Source organism: Mauremys reevesii, linkage group 2, assembly GCF_016161935.1.
Source record: "Mauremys reevesii isolate NIE-2019 linkage group 2, ASM1616193v1, whole genome shotgun sequence".
Taxonomy (NCBI): Eukaryota; Metazoa; Chordata; order Testudines; family Geoemydidae; genus Mauremys; species Mauremys reevesii.
In genome coordinates, this window is record NC_052624.1 from 271,653,652 (window position 1) to 271,678,297 (window position 24,646).

The window sequence follows — 24,646 nt, forward strand, 5'->3', positions numbered from 1 at the left end:
ATTTTCTGCGTCCATGTAATAGAGTTTGATAGAATCCAACATTTTCTTGTTGATGTGTACATCTTGTTAATTCTAAGTATCTTCATATTCCGCACCACTCACATTCCATCTTTCCATTACTCATAAATGAATTGCGGGGAGAAAGAGAGACAGGATATTCTGAGTACATTCAGATGCAAGTCCCTGGATATGATGACTTTCCTAGGTAGATTGTTAAAAGTGCTGGGGAGAGAGGAGTCAACATTCTACTTAGTGACCGTTAAGCCACAGGAATGAATTGCCAGTGACTGGATGGATGGCGAAAGGCACTCTTCATTCCTACAACAACAGCAAATGGGCTTCAGAAGTGTAAAAATGACAACACAGCCTTTCTCTTGTGAGCTGCTTGTCAGCCTAACAAGAATGAGGAAGGAACTGGAGGCTGGACCAAACAAGGAAGTTACTGATTGGGTTCAGTAATGAGGGATCCAAGCTGAAACCTATATATGATACAGGAAAAACAAAGGAGCACAGGCAGCAACTCTAAATTTTACATTCTTTGAGGAAAAGTCTGCTCTTGATACAGCAGCCCACCCCATTAGAATTAACCATACTGGGCCACTATAGATGAGAGCACAATGTGGCTTGTTGGTTGTGAAAAATATTAGAGCAATATAGAAGACAGCAGGTTGGTTTTACATTGACCCGTGTGAAGAGCTATTAACAGAGGTTGCCCTAAACGCCTACGATGACAACAGATAAACTGATGATAATAGAAATTACCTGTGTTATATGTTAGAACTGATGGTGTTGTGCTGATAATTGTATTTGTCTCCAGAAGTCTCAGGAATTGCTTTGGGAGTTTGTAAAGCCACCTCCCTTCCTGGCCTCTTGCTCTGGGCTTATGAGCTGATTGGGAATTACTAAGAGGATAGAAAATCTTTTTACTGAGATATAATACACTTCATTTTTTAAACAGGTGCTGTAAGGGAAACTTGTAAAGTAGCATAAGGGTTGGAAATTAAGACAATGAGCAACTGATATTCTTCTCTTAGCTCCACGCCATAATGTTCGGCACTGAAGAGTGACATGAAGAGGAGGTGCTATGACATAGTCAGTGTTTGGGAAGATGAGCTATATTTGGCAAGCAAGTGAGCTTTCTGATGAGATGGATGAAATTGATATGAAGGCCTTTCCACTCTAATGGCCAAATAATACTTTCAAGCCATGCATGCAGCAGTCTCTGAGCCCAGTCCAATGCCCACTGAAGTCAGTGTAAGTCCTTTCATTGGCTTCAAAGGGCATTGGATCAAGACCACTGACATCAGTGGGAACTACCTGCCTAGGTCTAGCACACTGTGTGTGCTCCCCTTGGGGTTGATGAGGGTTACTTGGAGAGTTTATCCTGAATGTTTCAGAGTTTTATCTTTCACATGTTCCTTTTCTTCATATCTTCCCAGGTCCCCAATGCCCCCTGCCTTTCAATGTGTCTTACGTGGTCAATGGAGCACTTTTCTGTGCAAATGTCTCTGAACAAAATCAGAGTTTTCAGAAGTGCCAGATGATTTGTCGTCAAGGCTTCCATAGCGCCTTTTCCAATGCGACATTCCTGTGTGATAGAGAGAGTCGTCGTTGGCTCTCAGAACCCCCCCTCTCTCAAAGCTGTCAGAGTAAGTACAGCTGCTACAGAGGAGTGTTCTCATATTTAACCGCAGATCAATGTTTAGAAGCCACCCATGTTTAGTACCTGCACCTTCACCAGGGAGGATGCAGGGGAAACTAAATAGATTTAACAGAAGCTGCCCTCATTTTGAAGCCACCTTTAAATTACAAGAGGAGGAAGTAATTAGATTGTGACTTCTAAATAAGGATGTGCAGTAAGTCAATCTTGCGCTCTGTCTTCATCCTCATCTTTGCCTTTCAGCTGCTCCCAAACCTGTAACTGTTCTCTTATTTTGTAATTATAAAGATATAAATAGATGGATATTTAATCTAAATATAGATTTTTCTCTGTAAGTGAAAAGACGCTGGTGTCATGAAATGGCTCTGATGGAATCGCTTACTTCTGAAAGAACAGATTAGTGCCAGATGTCTGAATTTAGCAGACCTCAAATGTTTATTCGCATAATCAAGTAACTTTGTTACTTCTGTGTCTTTCTGTAGCAATCTGTTCCCTAAGGTTATTGCCATCTTCATTGGCTGCCACTTGGTGTTTTTGTTTTGTTAAAGAACAAAAATCACCTCAAATCTTGGAAGCTGCATGTGTCTGTTCTGAATTCATGTGGTCAGTTCTTTCTTACCACTGGCCTTGTCAATGATTTGGACAGGAATGGGCTCTGGTCAAAATGTCAGAGCTGAACACTACTGAAGTTTGAGGTAGTATGGATCAGCTCTGGAACTCAACTTTGCAGCTGACCGTTGTCTCTACAGTAGGCCAAATTGAAATGCTGGTTTCAAACATTCCTACCCACAGCAAAGCACCCGCCCCCAGCACACACGCACAGCCCACCACCCAAAAAATAAAATAAAAAAGTTAAACACATTTGGATCTGGATTCTGGCATCCAATCTAAAATTTGATCCATCTTTCAACCTAAGCCTAAGCAGTTGTCTCTCTTTTTAAAAAAGAAAAAAATAATTTCTGAATGACTTTAGTATTTGCAGAACAGGTGTTGATGCAAGATCAAAACTTGGCTTGCAGTGTCAATGGCTTTTCTATACCTCTCCCCTAGGTAATTTTGAAAGGTAGCTTTGGTAAATGTTGCATCATAAATATTAAGGGCACTAAACCTTTTTTTCTTTTTCAGAGCTCCAGTTATTTCAGAATGTCCAAGCTCAAACACACTTTGAGCTATTGCTGCCTTCTGAGAAGACCTGCAGCTCTGACTATGCTGGTTTGCTGCAGGCATTCCAGATCTTTATATTCGATGAATTGAAGGCCCTTGGTTTCTGTCACATTCAGGTATTCTACGTCTCTTTTTCTGGATGGGTGAAAAAAGTGTGCAGCATCTTATGTTCTGGAGATGAAAAGGCAGAGACAAAAAAATATGGCGTCTCATATATAACCCATTCACAGCTGATCACAGACCAAAAATTTAATTTGGATCATTTGGAGTGAATTTTTCCACAGACTTCCAGGACTTTATACAGACTTTCAGCTATGGAGAGGAGTGAGCTGGATTATATTCTGACTCATGCAGCATCAGCTAACACCACATTATAATAAATCTCTGTGTTAGGACGGTTTTTTTTTTATAATCAGGGTCAAATTGACCATTCTTGAATTTCATTTCATTACTAGTATGTTTTCTCATATGTGGTCTTGTCTAAATGTGCAGTGCAGTGGCTTTCACCAAACTATGATATGCTTCTTTTCTCATGTTAACCCTTTCTACTGGTTGAACTTCAACCCTGTGTGGAAGACCAGCACAAGGCCTATGCTTTGTTTAAGTGGTACATAGACACTGTGACAGCCCTTTGCAGAGGGGTGAATCTCACTCCACCATGCATAACAATTATTCCATTTCATACGCAAAATTCCAGTTTTAATACTGTCTCCTACATGCTAAGGTTTCCTACAATATACAATTCAATCAGTATTAAATACTGAATATAACTAGTTTGATACTTACACTATTCCATTAATATTTCTTAAAATAGTTGCTGAACTGTGGTGGGCAGGTTCAGGTCAAGCTGCAGATCCTTCCTGCTTGATAGACCTTTTCTACTATAACCAGCATGATATTTACAACAATTACCCTGCCCCCTCCAGTCCACTCCCACAACACCAGTGAATTCTGTCACAGCTGGGGTGTGAGTGGTCTGCCCTAGTGGGTGGAGACATAGTTAGGTCTAGTGGGTAGAGCCGCAGCCAAGCATCCGAGCTGGAGTTGGAAGCCAGAAATCAGAGCCAAAGTCAGCACTGCCAGGCAGGTTCTCTGTGGGTGGCATATCCTGTGGTGTTTGACCCCATGAGGCTCATAGCCCGTCAATCACTATTCTGCCAGAGCTCTTGGGTGATGGCACTGAGGTGGTAGTTTCTCAGCAACCAGTGGACCCAGATTTTAGCCCCTACCTACCTAAGGCAGAGATGCATATCATCCGAAAAGAGAAAAGGTAACAATTCCATGGAGCCTACTAGGAACCTCACCATGCCAGTCAGATAAACTGGAAATTACTCAGACATGAGGGTGATGGGAGTCAGTTAAAAAACCTTAGATAGGGAGTGAAATCTCCTGTGTGTTGCATTGTCTATGCCACAGGTATTGTGACAAAGGAAAATCATTGAAGCAGTCTTATTCTGGTACAAGAAACAGTATATGCAATACGTATAGTAAATGCAATTCATCTTAGAGTCAATATCTGGTTTGTGTATAAAAAAGACCTTGGATAAAAAATTCAAAAGCATCCAAGTGATTTAGAAGCCCAAGGCCCATTTTCAAAAGGGACTTAGGCACTTAGGAGCCTAACTCTCACTGAAAGTCGGTAGTACTTAGGCTTCTCAGCGCATGGGTCATTTTAAAAAATGGGACTTAGATGCTTTTGAAAACATCCCCTCTTGTCAAATGCTTGTTTTGAGCATAGGCCCATGTAAATATTCTGATACAGAGGCAGCAGTGAGGGCGAAAAGGCCACAAACCTTAACATCTGTCTCTTTTGAAAATCATTATTAAGGTAAATACATTTGGAAACACGGGTTCCGTTTCTGTTTGCGATGATTCTGCCGTGCTGGTGGAATGTTTGAGTGTGGACCGACTGGGGGTGAACATCACATGGAAAGCTCAGCTTGAAGGCATCCCAGCAGCTTCTCTCCCTGATTTACATGATATTGGTATGTATTTTTACCCCCTCTGTTGACGTTTCTATTTACGTAGCCTATTTGGCTGTTAATTATACTCCTCTGCCTACTTCTGGGAGAGGATAATGAGCTTAAAAACTGTCAGGAATGCCAAGTGGCGTTGGGGGGCCGTTCTGGAATGTTTTTTCCCCACTCTGAATTGGAGCTGAAATTTAAGGCCTTCAAAATTTGGCTTTGAGAAGGATCAATACTTGCCCGTTTCAGGCTGTGACTACACTATGAAAAGGAATCGTGTTTGAATATAGTTGTCAAACTGGACTCTCCATCTGAGCCTCCCTCAGCTGGTATTGGGAATCATTGTGTTTCTGACATGGGCAGGCTTATCCCAGCTGTTGCACTGCACTGATCATGTCCCCAACAGTGGGAACAGTTGTGTTACATACGACTTGAGCTGGACTTGGTGGAAGCCATAGTTTGCACCTGTTGTCAAACTTCCTCCCCTATACTATTGTATTCTATATAGGTTCTTATACTGCCCTCATCCCCATAGGATCCAGGTGCCTAACTCTTTACATCCTAAATCCTGTGTCAAGTATATACACAGTCCATCAGTGTGGTTGCCAAGTCAGCTACAGAATCAGAGCAAGGCACTCCTTTCTTGACTAGAAGCAGTGAACACTGCTGGCCTCTGCCAACATAGAAAGAAGAGACGGTGCATTTATCCCCAGCTCAGGTACCCCTCGTGCTGGCATGTCTGCAGTACTGTGGCTTTGGAATGCCATTCCCAGCATTTAAAAACAAAACAACCCTACCTCCACAAGTTCCCTCTTCTAAGTTGGGGATTTCAAGACTCCATGTGCCCTCCGGTGCTGTTGCTTGATCGGAACTGAGTTCAAAAGTCTTTAGAACTTGGCTCTGAGTGGAGTGGTTGTGTGGTTAGCGTACAATTACACGGTCTGTTTGTGTTTACATCCATTTGGGGAACATGAATATTAAATTGTTTGTGTATGGTGGATCCACGTACAATTATATTCAGTTTTATATTCAAGTTTATTTTGAACAGTCTTCTAAAATATTGGGAATACATTTTGTCCCCTGTTCATGCTACAGTTTCCCCCCAGTCCTGAAATGCTTTTCAGGGAATGATTGAACACTACAACAGTTACAGATGAAAGTATGAATTCAGTCTGAATTGATGTAAAATATCCTATTTTTCTCATGCTGGAGCTATTCTTTACACCTGAATGATTGCAAGGGGAGCAGAAAAGTCAATTAAAGTTGTACAGCTTCAGTTTCTTACTATTGTAACTGTTCCCTGCACACACTCAGAGATATATCTCGGTTCTCCTGTCTGCACCTTGTCTGTACAGTTTGTGAAGACAGAAAGAATTTTCACCTGCATCCCCGGAGCACAAAATAACTTCACAAGGAGGTGTTCCTATCATAACATATTTAGTAGCATTACAAAACATTTACAATGATTTTTCTTCTTCCTCCCTTTTTGTCTTGAGGATGGCTTGCTATCCCACTGGAATCCAAGGACCCAAAAGTTCTTAGATGATTTACTGATCAGAGAATCTAGGGAGTCCACAGTGGCATAGCAACTTCCATAAAACTGTTCTATCCCCTGCATCAAAGGCTTTTTGGAAATCTATACAATTCATATAAAACGGTGACTGCCATTTGACTGACAGTTCTATGATGACATGTAGGGTTCCTATTTGGTCCGTACATGATGTCCCCTGTCAGAATCTTGCCTATTCTTGTCTTAACTTTGAATCTACTGCTTTCTTTATTCTGTCTAGAATAATATGTGTAAATACCTTATAATAATTTGAGATATACCTGTCTCATAGAACTGGACGGGACCCTGAAACATCATTGGGTCCAGCCCCCTGCTTTCACTAGGAGGACCAAGTACTGATTTTGCCCCCGATCCCTAAGTGGCCCCCTCAAGGATTGAACTCACAACCCTGGATCTAGCAGGCCAATGCTCAAACCACTGAGCTATCCTTCTCCTGATAAACAGCAGTTGAATTCCTCTCCAGATTTTACACTGGCTGAGGTTTCTTTTCTTTGGTAGCTTCATTATATGACCATTTTCCCATTTGTTTGGTATTTTTTCTTCTTCCCATATCTTTTGTAAGAGGCCTTTCAAAATATTTACTGTGTTCAAGTCTTCCTTAAGAGCTTCCAATGGAAAGTTGTCTGGAATTAGTGCCTTTCCACTTTCTAACCGATTGACTGTCCTCTCTATTTCTGCTCTGGGGCTAGGTCTTAATTTGACATCCAGATCTTCTCCTTCCTTTGTACCTGGGAGATTGCTCACTGACTTGCCATTCAGTATTTGACTAAAGTACTGTCTCCGTGTATTTAATTGTTCTGATGACTTTGTTTTTAAGTTGCCCTTATTGCCTTGAATTGGTTGGTTGGTATTGTTTTTCTTCTTGACAACTGTCTAGTGATGTTGCAGAGTGTCCTCATGTCATTTTGTGCAACAGTGATCTGTGCATCCTTTGCCATTTTGTGTATAAAGTCTTGTTTCTCTTTCCTAACACTCTTTTTGGCCTCTTCTTTCTTTATGGCATATTCCTCCTGGAGTCGCTGTATCTGTGTTCTTGTTTTTGCTTGATTTAGTTTGTGTGCTGCAGGTTAAGAGTGTTCTTGCAGAATAAGCATAATAATACTATAGTCTATTCAGTGCAGCCAGCTGTACAGAGTTGCGTCATTAGCTGCCTGCACCTAGTTGTGAAATTTTCCCACTTAATTCAGCTGGAAAGATACTCCTAGGTTGTTGCATCGCAGGCATATATGAACAAAGCTCTTCAGTCAGTTTGATTGGCAGCAAAAGTCATTTATTTCTTTCCAGCATACATCTTTATACTCTTGAAGCAGGCAAGCAAGCAGTTGCTAATTGGTTAACAAAATTAACACAGCCGCAGCTGTAACCCCATAGGGTAATTATCATCCTAACACCTGTTTGACTTATCATCCTATTTACTGCCTACCAGCAGATAAAAACTAGCCTCGACCTTGAAGTCTAAACACTTCAGCTCTCACATACTTATCTGCCAAGTTCCCACATCTCCCGCCTTTTCTCAAAATAAAAAAATAAAAAAAAAAGAAAAAAGGCATAAGCAAAACATTCCCAACTCATAACATCATAACACTACAATCTATCACAAACCAAAATTAAAACTTTATAAACCCAACCTATATAACCATGCAATTCTTAACATAACCCCAACAACACCAAACAAAAACAAAGCACAACAAATAAATGGTGTAAATTCTACAGGAGTCCCCCCTTCTCTATAGCACACCAACTTGTGGCAAACTTCTAATCATCCCTCAGATGTCAGGTGATCAAACTGACACTGAGGGAGTGGGGGTCCTAGAAAAACACAACATAAACCACATAAAACGCAAAAGACAATTCTGGCCAGAAACAAACAAACAAAGAAACAAACAAACAAACATAAAACACATAACATAAATTTAACTCTGTAAACAAATGCATGGTATATCAAGTACTAAGCAGCTAACATCCATATTCCTCAATTATCTAAAATACAAAAACAAATATACCCCTACTGGGCAATCAATCATTACTTAAAATACACAAATACCCTTATTAATTTCAGACAAAACAGGGGAATCACTTCATCAATTAAATCATTTACAGTAATACAATTGCATCTTGGCTTACTTCTAAATTCAAAGCTATTAACAGCTTAAAAATTTTTTACTTTTAACTTCTACTTTTAAACACAAACAAAAAACATCACCACTTATATGCCCTTAAGCCTAATACAATTTCAATTACATAGCACTATATACATTCTTCAGCTAATACAACAAAATTATTTATAACCAAACAATTACAAACTAATAACTTTACCTAAATTTATTTACAAACATTTCAAAAACACCAAAACTTTACTCTTTAGCAACTTTGCAAAATTCAACTGCTGTTCCCTCTAGCAATCACAGAGTTAACTTTTACTCTGCCTAACATTACTCGCTTGTAGTTAATTACCTTCTCTATCAACTACACCCTCAAGGTTATCAACCAGTTTTCCAAGCTTGTTGTCTGTTGCCTGCCGATCCTTTTTCCTTTCCAAGCCTCTGTCTATTGCCTACCTGCCTAGGCCCGATCCATATTTCCTCTTGCTAAACCGTTCCTTTTCATGGACACTAACTTACATCAAATATCAAACAATCATACAACTACCAATAATCAGCACATAACACAAAATTTACAAAAGGTCTAATAAAACTAACAAAAGCACTTTACATAAAGGTATTTTGGGTCACATAAATTCAAAGCCATTCTCCCAAATTACCTAGATTTATGCCTAAATAACACCATAAACTCCCCCCCCTTTGAGAATACTCAACAAACCTTTTGGCTGAGTTATCTCAAACTTTAAAAACAAAAAACAATTAGGCTCTAAAAAACAGGGGTAGTAATGGGGGGGGGGGTAATACCATTTACAATCCAATTAGGGAGGGCAATACATGCTAAAAAAAAATTCCACAACACAGGGCGCAGCCTGTAAAATAAACCCCAAAATCCAATCAATACCACATTTTTTAGCAGGAGTCCCAAATTTTTTCCTGCCAGTGTGCAATTCTTTGCTTCTTTACCAGGGTCAGTTCTCAATGCCCTTTTAGTCAGGAATTTCTAGACATTGGCAATATCAATGATGTGAGTGTTTTTTCTTCTGTTCCACCACCATCGTGGTTCAAGTTCTACGGGGGAAATTATCAGGATATCATCCTATACATTCAGGCAAAGCAAAAATTATTTCAATCAATTAAATCAATCAGGGAGGATCAAACAAAAAGGATCCTGTCACAGCTAACAAGCAGTTGTTCTCCAGGGGCTCAGGGTGTGTACATCTTGTTGCTTTCTCAGTCATTCCATCCACCATTGCAGCAGTCATCTCTAATACTGACACTGTTGCAGTTTCGTCAGTCCTACTGTTTGCAGCCTCAAATCCCGAATGAGCAGTGGTAATATCTTGGACTAGTTCAGGAAATAGTTTTCCAGGCACTGCTTCTAAAGGCTTTAAAGTTTCAGCTGAGGTTTCCATAGATGTTACAGTTTCTGCAATGATTTGTTCTTCAATTGCTGCAGCTGTAACAGGCACAAATGTTTTTTGAGCCCCAGAGCTTTCAGTACTAAAAATGGGTGAGCCAGTATCTGCCAGCTGCACAGCTAAATTCTCTTGCTCCTCTTCGTCTCCCTTTCTACACACAGGCAGTTCTTGAGGACACATGTCGCTCTGTAGAGGGGCCCCATTTACAACTGCCCCTGGGCATTCTGATACTAGGTTAGATGGCGCATCTCCTACATCATTCTGCATGGGGGCCTCAGCTGCAACCGCTTCAGTGGGCTCTGATTCCAAGGTAAACACAGGATCTTCTACCTCTGTCGTCACAGGTGCCTCAGTTACCCCACTCTGCATTGCATCCCCAATAAAACCTCCCTGAGTGATCTGCCGCCCATCGGATCCCTGAAGCCGAGTAGTTCGGGTGGGAGTGATGTCCATAGCAAAGGCAGTGTGGGAGGGCCAGTGGATCCAAACCCTCGAGACCCGCGGTCAATCGGGTCGATCGGGCACACATCCCTTGAAAGGTATTAACTGAGCAAGACGTGTACCAGCAGTTATAGTCACAGGGGACAAAGGGCACGTACCATTATCCCAATATTCCCGTATAGTCGGCATCAATAAGGCCAGGCAAAACAAAAATACCTTGTTTTGATGTTGCCAATCAAAAGGGCACTCAGGCCAAATCCTAATGGACCATCGGTGTTGGAAGGAAGAACTTGTACCTCGTCAGTCTCTAAAACTACATCTGTCGCTGAAGTCCACTCCGGCACTGCCACGGGTTGCTCCGTGAGGTGTTCCAGGCAGCCGGGTTGGCGGGTGGAGGCACTTGTGTCGCCGCTCCTCCGAGGGGCGCCCGTGATCCGCTTCCGGCAGCGGTGTTCCATCCTTGCCCAACAGTCGGTGGCGCAATGTCCAAACTTATCACATCGTATGCAAGCGCCAGTTGCAGCTTCAGGTAACACATCAGAGGCCCGCTGCCCATTTTGCATAGGGCAGTCCCGCCGGAAATGCCCGGTTTTCCGCAGCAAAACAGGCCGGCTGGCCGGGTCGGTTTTCTAGCCCCCCGCTGTCGCCCGAGCAGGGGTTGTAACACCACGGCCAGTGCAGAGGCCTGTGCCTTAGCATGAATTGCTGCCTTATCCGTCTCCTCAAGCATAGCGGCCCTACCACATGCCTCAATCATTTCCATCAGGGTCGCAGTCTTGGGCAAGGTGGCTAATATACGGCGGCAAGTGGGATTTGCATTCTGGGTTGCAAGATCAAGTCCAACTGCAGTTCTGGCCTCTGGCGTCAGATTAGAGAGATCTATCAATAGCCTCGCGATCCAAAAAGGTGGAATACGGTTCCGATGGGCCTTGCATAAATTTAGCGTAGTGAGGGCTCGGATTTCCAATCTGGGTCACCGCTTTAAAGGCAGCCAATGCCAGTTCCTGCGACTGCTGCAGGATCCGGGATCGAGGCGGGCTTGCAAATGCGGGTCAACAAAGCGACCGGCTCCCAAAAACATATCAGCAGTGGCCACGCGCCGAGGATCATCATCCGGTAAATCCAAATTGCGGACAAGAGCCAAGTCAACTCTCTTAGCCCAATCATCTTTCCACAACAATTTCTGTGTAGGTGTAAGAAGCATGTCAGCTAGCTTAATCGCATCATACGGACACATTGCTTGGCCAGCAAATACCTGTTCAATGATAGACTGTACATACGGATTATCTAGTCCATAAGCCATGATCGATTTCTGTGCCTCACGGATCAACTTCCAGTCCAAAGGGGCCCACCGTCTATGATTAGGGTGTTGAGGGTCTGGCGCAATCACCGGAAAGGCCTCAGGTGTTAGACCTTCAAGGATGGCTTCTCTTAAAACTCCATGCCAGCGCTGTACCGGATCCGGAGGGTCCCCAGTTGGAGGGTCAAAGCACTTGTGAAGATGCGATCGCGATGATCCAGGTGGAAGACCTTCCAATTGGTCCAACTTGTCACATATATGCTGCAGCTGTCGACCCTGGCGCTCCATCTCCTTATAGAAGGCATCAGACTGAGTAAACTGAGTAAACATAGTCAAATCGGGATATGGCTTTGATGGCACATGTTCCACGTGGCACCCCAGGTCCCGTGGACACGGCATGGCTTTGGAGGCTGTCTCCATAGGCTCACCGTAGCAGGATCAATCATGTCGGGGCCAATAGCCACATTGGAGGGTAGTGGAGCGCAACATCATCCATAGGGTAGGGGTTGGAAGCCAAAGGTATCACCGTGTCCTCACCACCGAAAAACTCTCTGGCTCCAACCGGCAACACAGAAGGCATTCCGGCGTTGGGCGGCAAAGCTCAGAAAGGGCCACCTGCACTCCTGCCTCGGCCGTGAGTTTCTACTATCTCCTTCGCCTTATTCCATACTGGACTCAGGAGAAGGCCTCCTTATCGCCCTGAGCCACCGACTTCCAAAGCACGGAGCCTAGCAGCACCCCAACAGATTTATCAAAGATTGAACATGGTAGAACAGAAAGTCCCTTCTCCGTCCCCATCGCAGCAGACGGGATAATCAAACATTCATGCACCGTCCTTTCTTCCGCTGATGCAGTGGTTCCCATATTAGCTGCTCACCTCTGGGCTGGGGTGTGCCTCCTTTCAGACGCCCTGCGGCTTGCCACTCGACACTGAGCTCAGGTGCGCCAACACTGAACTCAGGTGCGCACACTGAGCTCAGGTGCGCCGACACTGAGACTCAGGTGCGCCTCCTTTTCTTCTTTTCAGTTCAGGCCACCAACACTGTCCTCATTCTATCACGTCGGGGTCACCATTTGTTGCATCGCAGGCATATATGAACAAAGCTCTTCAGTCAGTTTGATTGGCAGCAAAAGTCATTTATTTCTTTCCAGCATACATCTTTATACTCTTGAAGCAGGCAAGCAAGCAGTTGCTAATTGGTTAACAAAATTAACACAGCCGCAGCTGTAACCCCATAGGGTAATTATCATCCTAACACCTGTTTGACTTATCATCCTATTTACTGCCTACCAGCAGATAAAAACTAGCCTCGACCTTGAAGTCTAAACACTTCAGCTCTCACATACTTATCTGCCAAGTTCCCACACTAGGTTACAGCACATAGTCAAGAAACTAGACACAGAAGAGTGCAGAAGTACAATGATTGATTTGAGTTGGCTGCTCTGCTGAAAATAATTTTACCGTAGGATGCACACTTTCGCATACCTCACTCTCTGTTTACGCACATAACATGCTTTCTTTGAAAACTCAGCATTCACAGTCTGGAAGCTGTCGTTCCATTCAGGAGAACCCAAGGACAGTACAAAATGTATACCTGGGATGCTTCCTGTTTGATGTATTACCACGCTGGGCATCACTTATGGCTATTCGGAGGCCATTTGGAAGCTCTCACCTTGCAAATTCATAGCAACAAAATCCATGAACGGTTCAAATGAAGCCATAAAGCTTCTCACAAGGGTTAGCAAACAAAATCTCCTCCAAGAGCCCTACTGTGTCTGTCTCTCTCCTGGCCCATCCAAACCAAGGAATCCACACATACTGAGTGTAGGACACTGTCCTTACAGAAGCAATAGGAGAGCCAGGTTGTTTGGTCACAGAATAAAGGAAAGGGAAGGATACTCACATTCCCCTGGAAGGCAAGTCTCCAATTAATCTTTATCCTGAGCTACAGGGAAGAGGGGTGTGGTCATCTCTGCACAGGTGGGTATCCAGTGCTGGTGCCGCAGAGCAGTAGAGGCTGGTTGCTACACTGTTAAAGATTAGGAAGCAATTTGCCACTCCCCACCCCCACTGAGTGTAATCTGGGCTTCTTTTTAATCTTCCTCTGAAGCATCAGGGATGGCCATGGCCGGAGATGAGTCATTGGCTGGGGTGGGCCAGCACTCTGAAGTCTCACCAAACACTCTCTGTCTCAGGTTCTTGGCTGGCTCATTCTTGTTCACGTGCTCAGGTTCTAATTGGTCACCATATGTGGGATTGGGAAGGAATGTTCCCCCAGGTCAGATATCTCACTTAATCAGTTCCCTGACACGGCAGGAGCCTTGAGCACTGATACATCTTGGTCCCTCTTATTCTCTGTCTCTGGCACATAATAGCTTAGTCTCCTGTGGGCTGTAATACTTTGATCTAATTTTGGTTGTTGGGTTTAGTGTGCAAGTGCTGGGTGGTGGAGGTGGCCTGTGATATACAGGAGGTCAGTCTAGACGATCTGGTGGTCCCTTCTGGCATCAAACCCTATGACTCTAAGAGAGAGAAAGCAGTGTCCACTGAAACAATGTATACAGGTTAAATCTGATCATGAAAACTTCAACTCTCTGAAATTCATGTTATCCTGAACTGGGTTCTGTGTCTCAAATCTGATACAAGATTAAAAATTGAATTTTGTTTATGCCAATTACCCAGGGGTGTTATTAATGTCTGGTTATTGTTTGTATTAAATAGCACCAAATGCTCCCAAACAGACCGGGGTCCCACTGTGGAAGCATTATACAGACGTCTACATGTCAGCTGTCCCCTGAAGCATCTGGAGAATCCAAATCTATCTGTACCTTTTGTTTAAAGCTTATCAGCCTGATATTAATTTTTTCCAGCTAGATCCAGTATCATAACTGTGCGGCTCTATTTCTTTTTCCTTTAGAAAAAGCAATTGTTGGGGAGAATCTCATTGGACGCTTTGTAGCACTGATTGAAAGTGGTGGCTTTGTGTTACACTTGGACACCAAACAGTTCCCAGCAGATACGTCCATTCGTTTCCCCCGAGATGAAGATTTTGACCTATCTCCCAGTGTTCAGCTCGGATGCAGGAGTGGGTTTCGAAGAAGTTCATCTCTTGGGAGAGCAATCCCAAATTCCCAAGGATGTGGTATGTTTCCTTTTGACTTTCCCTCCTTTGTTACTGTGGTTACTGTGAGTCAGTGCAAAGTTACAGTTGGAACATTAACAAGAAACTTTCATTGGCACACTTCTCAGGTGTCAGTCTCTACCTATGGGTGGGATGTTTGAAGCACCAACGTGAATGCAAGGCCCTCACTGAGGCAGGAGCCAGACTTGTGCTATTCTTGCTATCCTTAAAGTTCAGTTACACTCTGAAAAGTGATTCTCTGCAAAGGGCAGCATTAGATTCTGTGTCTGACCCTCAGATTTCATCTGAAATGTGCTCAGTTTGTAAATAAGAAGATCATGTTTTTGGAAGATCAGCCTGGTATCTGAAAGTCAGGGGAGGCTCTTTCTGGCTTGTGCACCACCACCAGTAATAAAGACTCTGCTAAAACGTCTGGTGGTGATGCATGAACCAGAACAGAATCCAGCTCACTGAGCAGCTGCAGAGGTGCCAGCATTCCTGGGATCTTGTATTCCTGGGCAAAGTCCCAGGAGCTGGATGAGCCAGTACAAGACGCAGATGGAAGTTCTCTCAGCCCCGGCCAACACACAACCTGATTGCCGCTCTGCCCCCTTATTCCCCTGCTGTTAGGTTTCTGTATCTCCTTCTTCACTGGACACTGACTCACGTTCCCCCTAGATCCCCTTCCCTTAGTGACTTTGCTCCTTCTGTCAATTTCCCCCAATATTCCTGCGTACGCCAGCCCTCCAGAAACTCCTACCCCTCTCCCTCTCAATGGCCCATTGAGCCCCAACTTCCCCAGTCCCCACATCACTACATGTGGGGGAGGGATAGCTCAGTGGTTTGAGCATTGGCCTGCTAAACCCAGGGTTGTGAGTTCAGCCCTTGAGGGGGCCACTTAGGGATCTGGGGCAAAAATCAGTATTTGGTCCTGCTAGTGAAGGCAGGGGGCTGGACTCAATGACCTTTCAGGGTCCCTTCCTGTTCTAGGAGATAGGTATATCTCCAATTATAAAAGATTTATAAAATAAAATCACCCAGCTGGACAGGAATTCCTCAGAACTACAGGGTAAGAGCCAGAATGGCTTTGAGCAGGAGAGGGTGTTGGCCAAGCTCCTGACGCAACAATACTCTTGGTGTGGCAAACTTCAGCATTATCTTGCTATTTTTTAAAAGCCGTATCCATTTAAAGCCCCTGACAATGAATAAATTCATATGAAGACAACCTGCCAGAATAAGCACACAGGGCCCTGTTTTCACTGGGAGAATTCCCCTATGGTCAGCACATTACAGGGACAACAAAAACACTGAAAGCTGCTTGATGTCACTACGGTCAAACAATCCGACTGGTATAAACGGTGAAATTCACCCCAGTACAGAGAATCAGCCCAGGCCTAAGCACTGCTTAACTCCCACCCAAACTCTGTTTTGAAGGCTGTGGGTGGTGCAAAGAGTTGAATTTCACCCAGAAGGAGCACATCTGCCATTCTGCCACAATCCTTTGTCAAACCCCAGACACCCTTTGTCTGCTTTCCCTGCAGCCTGATGGGAGTTCACTGTTATGTCCGAGAGCAGAGAATAAAAACAGTTATGCCCTGGCTTTCCCACACCAGATAATACTGACGACATCTTTAGTTAGTTTCAGTCCCATATTGTTCTGTTTAATGTTCTTTATTAAAAAACAAAATCGAATGCCTTACAATGCCAACTAAGTAGCTGGCCTGGAAACACAAGCTGGAGTTTTTATGTTTAGAGTTCTGAACATGCTGCAGCCCTTTGATGCTTTTTATATCTTAAAGAGGAGAAAAACCCAAACAATAAAAATAAGTAACAGGGTGTTGCCAGATGATAAGGAGTGAAGCTCCTATCTTGCTGTCAGTGGGAATACTGGCAAAACATTTCTTTTTCTTTGTTGTTTTAAAAGTTATGTGCATTTTAGTGCTGGCGAAAGGTTCTGGGTTGAAAGCTCTGGTGTCTAGTCTACTCTACAAAGTTGTAGAGGGGGGAGGTTTAGGTTGGATATTAGGAAAAACTTTTTCACTAGTAGGGTGGTGAAGAACTGGAATGGGTTACCTAGGGAGGTAGTGGAATCTCCTTCCTTAGAGGTTTTTAAGGTCAGGCTTGACAAAGCCCTGGCTGGGATGATTTAGTTGGGGATTGGTCCTGCTTTGAGCAGGGGCCTGGACTAGATGACCTCCTGAGGTCCCTTCCAACCCTGAGATTCTATGATTCTATGATGATTCTATGTAATGCTTTCATTACCCCAGGATAGTTAAAACAATACAACCTCTCTTATGGTGGCTGTAGTTATACTGGTATAAAGGTGCTGTTATATCTATTCGTGTATGGGAAGAGGAATAAGCTATCCTGATGTAACTGCATCTACCTTAGGGGTTATACTAGTATCACTATTTTGATTAAAAAAAAATCACACCCCTAACCAAAGTAGTTAAACCCACAGTTTTTGTACCAGTATGTCTTCACTAGGAGAAAACATGTGTTCCTAACTCATGTCAGGTAACATATGTTCACCTAAAGTCTATGGTGAAGCCTAGGGTTCACCTCAACCTGTTAACTTATGTTAAAACGGCAAACGGCCTTGTCTTCACTAGAATTGTACCTTATGATTCTTACCACATGTGAAAAAACATACCTTTTTTTCTTAGTGAAGACAAGGCCTTCAAGGCTAGCATGGACACTTCCCAATCATTTGTTCTAGGCTACAAGTGTCTCTAGTTTACGCTAGGCTCACCATGTTAACTTCCCCCAAATTAATTGCCAATCAATTAACTCAAGGTAAAAAATTCAGTGAAGACAGTCAATGCTACATCAGTTTTTGGAGGGAAATCCCATGCCATTCATACACACTCAGATATGCAGATATACCATGTAAAATGGTATTGTCCAAAAGCTCACTGTTATTTTCAATTTAAGAAAAGGCTCTAATGAGGGACAGTGTTTAGACCTAGTGCCTTCTTAATCTGTCTGTTTGTTAGGGATTCTCCCCACACGCCCCCCCATTTCCCCTTTTACAAATGTTCTTGATGAGAGCCAATGAAACCCACCTGGTCTGCTTAGCAGGGAGAATCAGCCGAACATTTCTCCACCTATGTACAGGCTAATAAAGCCTGTAGTGTAGTCACAGGCAGCAATAGTGCAAACGTGGATGGGAAAGTGACTTGAAAGCACCAATTTAGTTCCCCCTGAGCATTCATCATATGTTAACAACTTTCAATAACTGTTGACCTAAACTGGATTCCTCCAGCAATCTGGCTATTAAGATGTATTACTGTAGTAATAAAGGAACTGGTTGTTTTTATAGTGGCTTGGCAGTGCCATTAAAGTTGAGGTTCTGTCATTACTTCCGTTTAAAGGGTGACCTTTCTAACGCCTCTAAAATTGACGTTATTAGTTGGATTCCTTTGAAATTTGTTGTGCCGCAGGAAGGGGCAGTGTAGGGTTATTGACAAATTGGGGTCATTTGAGCTACAGATTGCAGAGATATAAGCCCTGAAAAATAACCATTTTTCAAAAACATTTCTAGGTGGGTTTTTTTTGTTGTTTTGTCTTGTTTTTTCGTTTTTCACACAGAGCTAGATCAAACTATTGATGTGATGTGAGTCAAAATGGTCTCAATCTGTTGAGTTTTACCCAAGGTAGTGCCATGGCACCCTCTAAAACATTGGGGGATTGGAATTTCAGAACTATATTGAAGGAAAATGTAATTTTTTTACACATGTGCCGATGGAGAAAAACGGGAAGAGTATCCATTCTTGCCTTAATATTTGACTTTTGTAAATGCTCTAGAAGCTGAATGGTAGCTCAGGTTCCTTTGAAATTTGGTGTGCCTCATTGAGGCACGGGCTAGCATTAGTGATCCATATTTGGGCTCATTTGACTTGAGTCAAATGAGGTTCCTGAGTTATAGGCCCCCACAAAATGGTTTCCTTCTTCTGCAATGCACTGTTGAGCTGAGCGGTACTCCTGACTGGATGAATCACAGACTTCATTAAAGTTGATGGCTGTAAACTCACCCTTCAGTTAACATAACTAAAGAAAAGTTAATCACAAGCCCAACCTGGACTGGAAGTTGCTACAATTTTTTAGTCATGGGTGTCAATTTTATTCTGGGGGAACGTAATCAAAATATTTGGACAGCCTGGACTGTGCATTTCCAGGGTTTCAGAAGTCTGAGTTTTGCTCAGCTCAACATTCTGCACGAGACCGACAGAACACCAAGCAACCTTAACTTGGCGTTAAGGTAATTTTTGCCATTGAATTTAATGGAATGTGGTGCACAGAGCAGGCGGACTTTTAAATGGAGTGGACCTTTTTATACCTATCATGTATAAATACTACAGAAAGTGAAGATCAGGAACATGAGTTAGCTGCAGCATTAAGAGTACAATTAATTTTGATGGCTCCTGTTTTGTACTGTGCTGATTCTACCAACTGCCTTTGTAAAATAATGTTTTAATGGGCTTTTGAAAGAACTGTTGAGTGTGGCAAAATGCTTCACGGTCCAGCTTTTATAGGGATTTCATTTTCTAGTTCTTAGTCTAGAAATGCAGCTGTGCATTATTTGGTGAAGGTAGTAGGTCATGGCCTAGGAGTCTCTAAACACAGGATTACCCAGGTAGGAACTCCTGAGTTCTTAACCTGGTTCTGCTATTATATGTTGTTTGTGGTTACTAACTATTAAGCGTCACATACATGCCCTATGGCAAGTCATTTATCCTCTTTGGCTTAGTTTCCCCATACGTAAATGGGGATGACGATAATATTAGAAACTTTAATTGACTTTTGTAAAGGGATAGCTCAGTGGTTTGAGCATTGGCCTGATAAACCCAGTGTTGTGAGTTCAATCCTTGAGAGGGCCACATAGGAATCTGGGGCAAAAATTGGTCCTGCTAGTGAAGGCAGGGGGCTGGACTCAATGACCTTTCGAGGTCCCTTCCAGTTCTAGGAGATTGGTATATCTCCAATTATTACCTAACTTATTACTTAGGAGTTTTTGTAAGGTGCTGTGAAGATGGAAAAAACTCCATCTGAGACTGATTCTTCAATCAGAACCTCAATAGATTTACCTTTACATGCTAAATATAATTAGCAGTGAAAGCCATTTTCCTTTCTCTTTTCTCTCTTTCCTGGTCCAGTTGGTTGTTGAGCTACAAAATATTTTCTCAGATCCTGAGCTTATTTAGTTAGTTAGTTGTTTTATTTCTTGTTCCATGACATTTTTCCCTTGCTACAGGGCAGTTTGGATAACTCTTGATGGCAGTGAGCCATTCTGGTGGTCTCAGGAATTTGTTGTGCTCAGTGTATTCCTTCTGAGACATGCACTGTGCATTAATCTTCCTTTTCATCTCCATTACATTTTCCTTCCTGTCATCTGGACAAAGAATGTAGGCCATACTTACAGGATAGGGGACTGTATCCTGGGAAGCAGACTCTGAAGAAGATTTGGGGGTGATGGTGAACAGCTGAACTTGAGGTCCAAGTGTGACACTGTAGCCAAAAGAGCTATTGCGTTCCAGGAGTGCATAAATGCAGGAATCTCAATTGGGAGTAGGGAGATTATTTTGGCTCTATATTTGGCACTAGTGTGACCGCTGCTGGACTACTGTGTCCTTCTGGTGCCCACAATTCAAAAAGGATGTTGATAAATTGAAGAGAGTTCAGAAAATGAGCCACGAGAATGATTGATTAAAGAATTAGAAAACATGCCTTATAATGGTAGACTCAAAGAGTTCAATCTATTTAGCTTAACAAAGAAAAGGTTAAGAGGTGACCTGATTACAGCCTATAAGTATCTAGATGGGGAACAAATATTTGATCCTGGGATCTTCAGTTGAGCAGAGAAAGGTCTAACATGATACAATGGCTTGAGGTTGAAGCTGGACAAATTCAGACTGGAAATAAGTACATTTTTCATGGTGTGAGTAAATAACCATTGGTACAAGTGTCATGGTGGATTCTCCATCGTGACCATTTTAAAATCAAGATTGGATATTTTTCTAAAAGGCATGTCTAGGGATTAATTTGGGGAAATTCTATGGTGAGTTATTCAGAAGGTCAGACTGGGTAATCACAATGGTCCCTTCTGACCTTGGTTTCCGTGAATTTGTTGCTTCAGGTTTGCTTGTATTGGAGGCATATAGGAGCATGTTTTCCTGGCTGGAAGATGGATGTTTCTTTGTTCGTGTTTGCCATGTCTTAGTTTACTCTTATCTGCATTATCATTACATTGACTAATCCTAATCTATAGAGTATTTTATGGATATAGTTCTATGTCAGTTTGAGGTGATCGGTTGTTCATAATTGAACCTTGATGAATGTGGCAACAGAAATCTCATGATTGCCTAAGGTGTTAGTGAAAAAATAATTTTAAATACAGCCAGCTAGTGGCTTTGTGAGCTTGGAAAAGCTTTTCACTTCAGGAGGACAATCTGAGGCCTTTCATGACACCTGTTTATTAGTCACTCTTATATTTGGTGGTGACATGAATTCATGCTAGTTCCCTTTTCCATTTAGAATTTTATATATGGAGATATACATATCCTATCTCATAGAACTGGAAGGGACCCTGAAAGATCATTGAGTCCAGCCTCCTGCCTTCACTAGTAAGACCAAGTACTGATTTTGCCCTAGATCCCTAAATTGCCCCCTCAAGGATTTAGCAGGCCAATGCTCACAACCACTGAACTATCCCGCCCCCTTTGTAACTTGTATTAAGATTGTTTCAAACAGAGATCAGTCTGAATAAAAAAGCTGCTAGGTTCACAACTGAATTAGCAGCTCAAATCTTTCTCTGTGATAGGCTCTACCCAAACACTGGTATCCCCAGACTTTGGAGTATCTCTGTGGTGCCTATCGCCATGAGGTCTAAGCACCAAACAACAATTAGAGGAAGCATTTAGCATATCCTAAAGGAACTAAGTTCCCTCTTTTACTCCTTCTATTCCCATTTTTTCCCCTCTGCCCTTCTCTTGTGGTGCTTCTGTCCACTCCCCTGCAATCATTCCACTGTGGGCTGGTCCTGGGGCAGAATAAATGCTATTCCTGGGGGAAGAGCTTATAAACGAGGTGATTCTTGCACGTAGACCTGAATACAGCCAGGCTGTGAGGTGCTTTATAGTCTGGGTCCTGCTGTTGAGAATGCAGTGCCCCCTGCTCCTGAGAGCCTGAATCTAGATAGAACAGCACCAAGTTTCAAACTCATATATGGAAGTGTTGGATCCAAGGTTTTGGTTTCTCCCATTTTAGGGGTATAAAGATTAAATCCAGAGCAGTAGTTTAGATCTTGGGTTTCGTTCAGGCTCTCCTCTCATTTCCAGCCTGGTTAACATGTATAGATTTTAAGCTAGAAAGAGACTATTATGATTATCTAGTTTGACCTGAATAACACAGGCCATAGAACTCCACCCATAATCGCTTCATTGAGCATAATTTGTGGTTGAACTCGGGCATATCTTTTAGAAAGACATCCAGGCTTGACAGCTCCATTTTTGCTTTAACCTTTCATCTTTTTTCCTTGCTGTTCATTTTTTGCTTCTATTAAGTAAGGGTATAAACCAGACATAAATCTAGTCTTCCTGTTTACATACATATGATATCAGGCACATGCCACTTCCACTCTGTGGCTCTACAACAAGAAACAGAGGAGAGAGTTCTGAAAAGTTTGTTTTCTCCTTTTAAAACTTTAAATGCTTTAACTCATCTCTCCATCATCCTCTGCATTCTGCCTCCCCAGTGGCTTGTAGATTCTTTATTTCATCTGTAAGTGGAAAAAAAAAAGTTTCTTCCCTTGAGGTTCTTTTTTATTTGTATGATCCTTTCTGCATACATTGGAAAACCTCTTTGACAAATGGAACAAATAGGCTGGTGTTCTGAACATACGTGAGAGATGAGTGTCCTGTCTCTTCCAGGATTTTGTACTTCTTTAATTGATTTTTGATATGTGTTGTGCCTGGTTTGCCTGCTTTGGTGCCTATTGAAATGAATCCTCCAGTCCTATGACTTTCCCAGACTCTTCTACTGGAACATGACAAATCTGAAGAGGAAAGAAGGAAGATGGTTGTTATTAGGCTGTCATTCTGATTTATCACTGAGGTATTTCAGTAAGTTAGTTAATTCACAAGGCAGCATGTTGGCTGATTAAATGCAAATACAGCACATCCACCCTGTGGACTATAGTGGTAATGGCCAATGTTCTACTAGAGTTACTCTTTGGTACAGGTTTAAATTGCTGTCAACACACTGGGCAAGAACAGAAGTGAAATTTTGCACCATATCATTGCCCCAAAATATATATTTGATGGTTTTTGAAGGAAATCTACATCTGGAAAGCAGCTGTGAAATAGCAGGTAAACATACTGTCTGGTAAATGTGTCTGAGGCTCATCTGTGGTGGTGATACTGGTCCGAGTGATCTGAAAGGAAAGATGGTATTACATGATTGCCCAGAAGACAATTAGTCATCTGCTTAACATGCAGACTGTCAGCTGGAAAACTTGCTCTTGGTTTGTTCTGAAATGCTGAACTCAGAAAGGTATTGTTAACCTATGGGGAGGAAATCTTTGTGTTGTGGTTGTCATGTATACAATAAGTTAGTTGTCTTTAATCCAACAATTACTTTCCTGCTTGGAACTACCTACCAACAATTTCATTACCAGAACTGTTTCATGAAAGCATTACCATATGGTGGCTTTTCCCTGAGTTTTTCAGAGTTTCTGTTAATGTGAATTTTCCTATTTTTGTCTAAAGCCTTTGTTGCATTTTGTAATCTGCCCCCACAGTTGTATCTTATTACAGATGGACCTGATCCTGAACATTCCCACTTGGAGTCAGGTCCATCAGAGTTTGATGTGCTCTGGTCTGAGGGTCTTCTTTTAAACCCATCGGTGGCAAGGCACCTTCTCGGTCTCACCAGCCTCAGCTGTTTTTAGCCTTGGTGAGATGGGCTTGTGTAAAACAGTCCTTCTTGGCTGCACAGGGGCAGTCCATTCCTTCTCTCCACCAGTCTTTTGGGCTTGGTTTTTCTCCCATATGAGAACGGAATGCAGCCTCCCCTCCTGGTGAGTCTCATTGTCTTGCTGCTCCTCACCTACTGGCAGCTTGACTCCTTCTCTCCCTCCCTCTCTCTCAACAGGGGAGGGTTTAAAAAGGTCTCAGGCAGCCCTTAGTTGGAATCAGCTGATCCTAACTGACCTCAGATAATTCCCTCCCAGCTGATTCTAATTGATCTCTGGTAACCCTCTTCTCAGCTGAACCTGACTGACCTGTAGTCACCCCTCCTCAGTTGATAGGGAGGAGGGCCTTTAACCTTCTGGGACTGTTTTCTACCCCCTCCCTGCAGCTGTCTGTCCTGAGTTTATCACACATCTGAATTAGGATCCTGGTCTAGATTCCCTGGATTCCAGTCACTGGAGGCTTTAGGTGAACATTTTAAGTGGGGCAATGTTGGTAAACCCTCCTAAGGTGAACATGTGCTCATCAAGGTCTTGCTCCAAAACCCATTGAAGTCAATGGTAAGTATACTACAGCTGTGTTCTGCTTATGAACATGTGTATGGATGTCTGAAATGGTAAAGTTTCCGTTGAATTCCATAGAAATAATAATGTTTTTTTCTCTGTAGTTGTTTGTCCTTCAGGCAGCTACTTTCAGAATGACGAATGCATTCCGTGTCCTCCTGGGTTCTATCAATTTCAGACAGGAAGCTCCTCCTGCATCAGGTGTCCTGTGGGAAAAACTACCATCTCCGTTGGAGCTTTCATTGCTGATCATTGTAAGTGCCCTGATTATCATCATGGAAGAATGTCATTCAGTATCTACGTGGTGAGAGCTTTTGAGCTTTCACAGAGCAATTTTTCAGGTCTGGGTTTACTCTCTCTCACCAGCAGA

General features: G+C 42.7%; 1 protein-coding gene across 1 annotated transcript in view; it reads left to right on the top strand.

The window, feature by feature from the left end:
* TG (thyroglobulin) overlaps positions 1–24,646 on the top strand; it is a 219,399-nt gene that overhangs the window by 45,427 nt on the left and 149,326 nt on the right. The window contains exons 17-21 of the mRNA XM_039523028.1: positions 1,440–1,649; positions 2,786–2,940; positions 4,653–4,809; positions 14,541–14,765; positions 24,381–24,530. Coding sequence (XP_039378962.1) covers positions 1,440–1,649; positions 2,786–2,940; positions 4,653–4,809; positions 14,541–14,765; positions 24,381–24,530 — 897 coding nt within the window. The remainder of the gene's footprint in view (positions 1–1,439; positions 1,650–2,785; positions 2,941–4,652; positions 4,810–14,540; positions 14,766–24,380; positions 24,531–24,646) is intronic.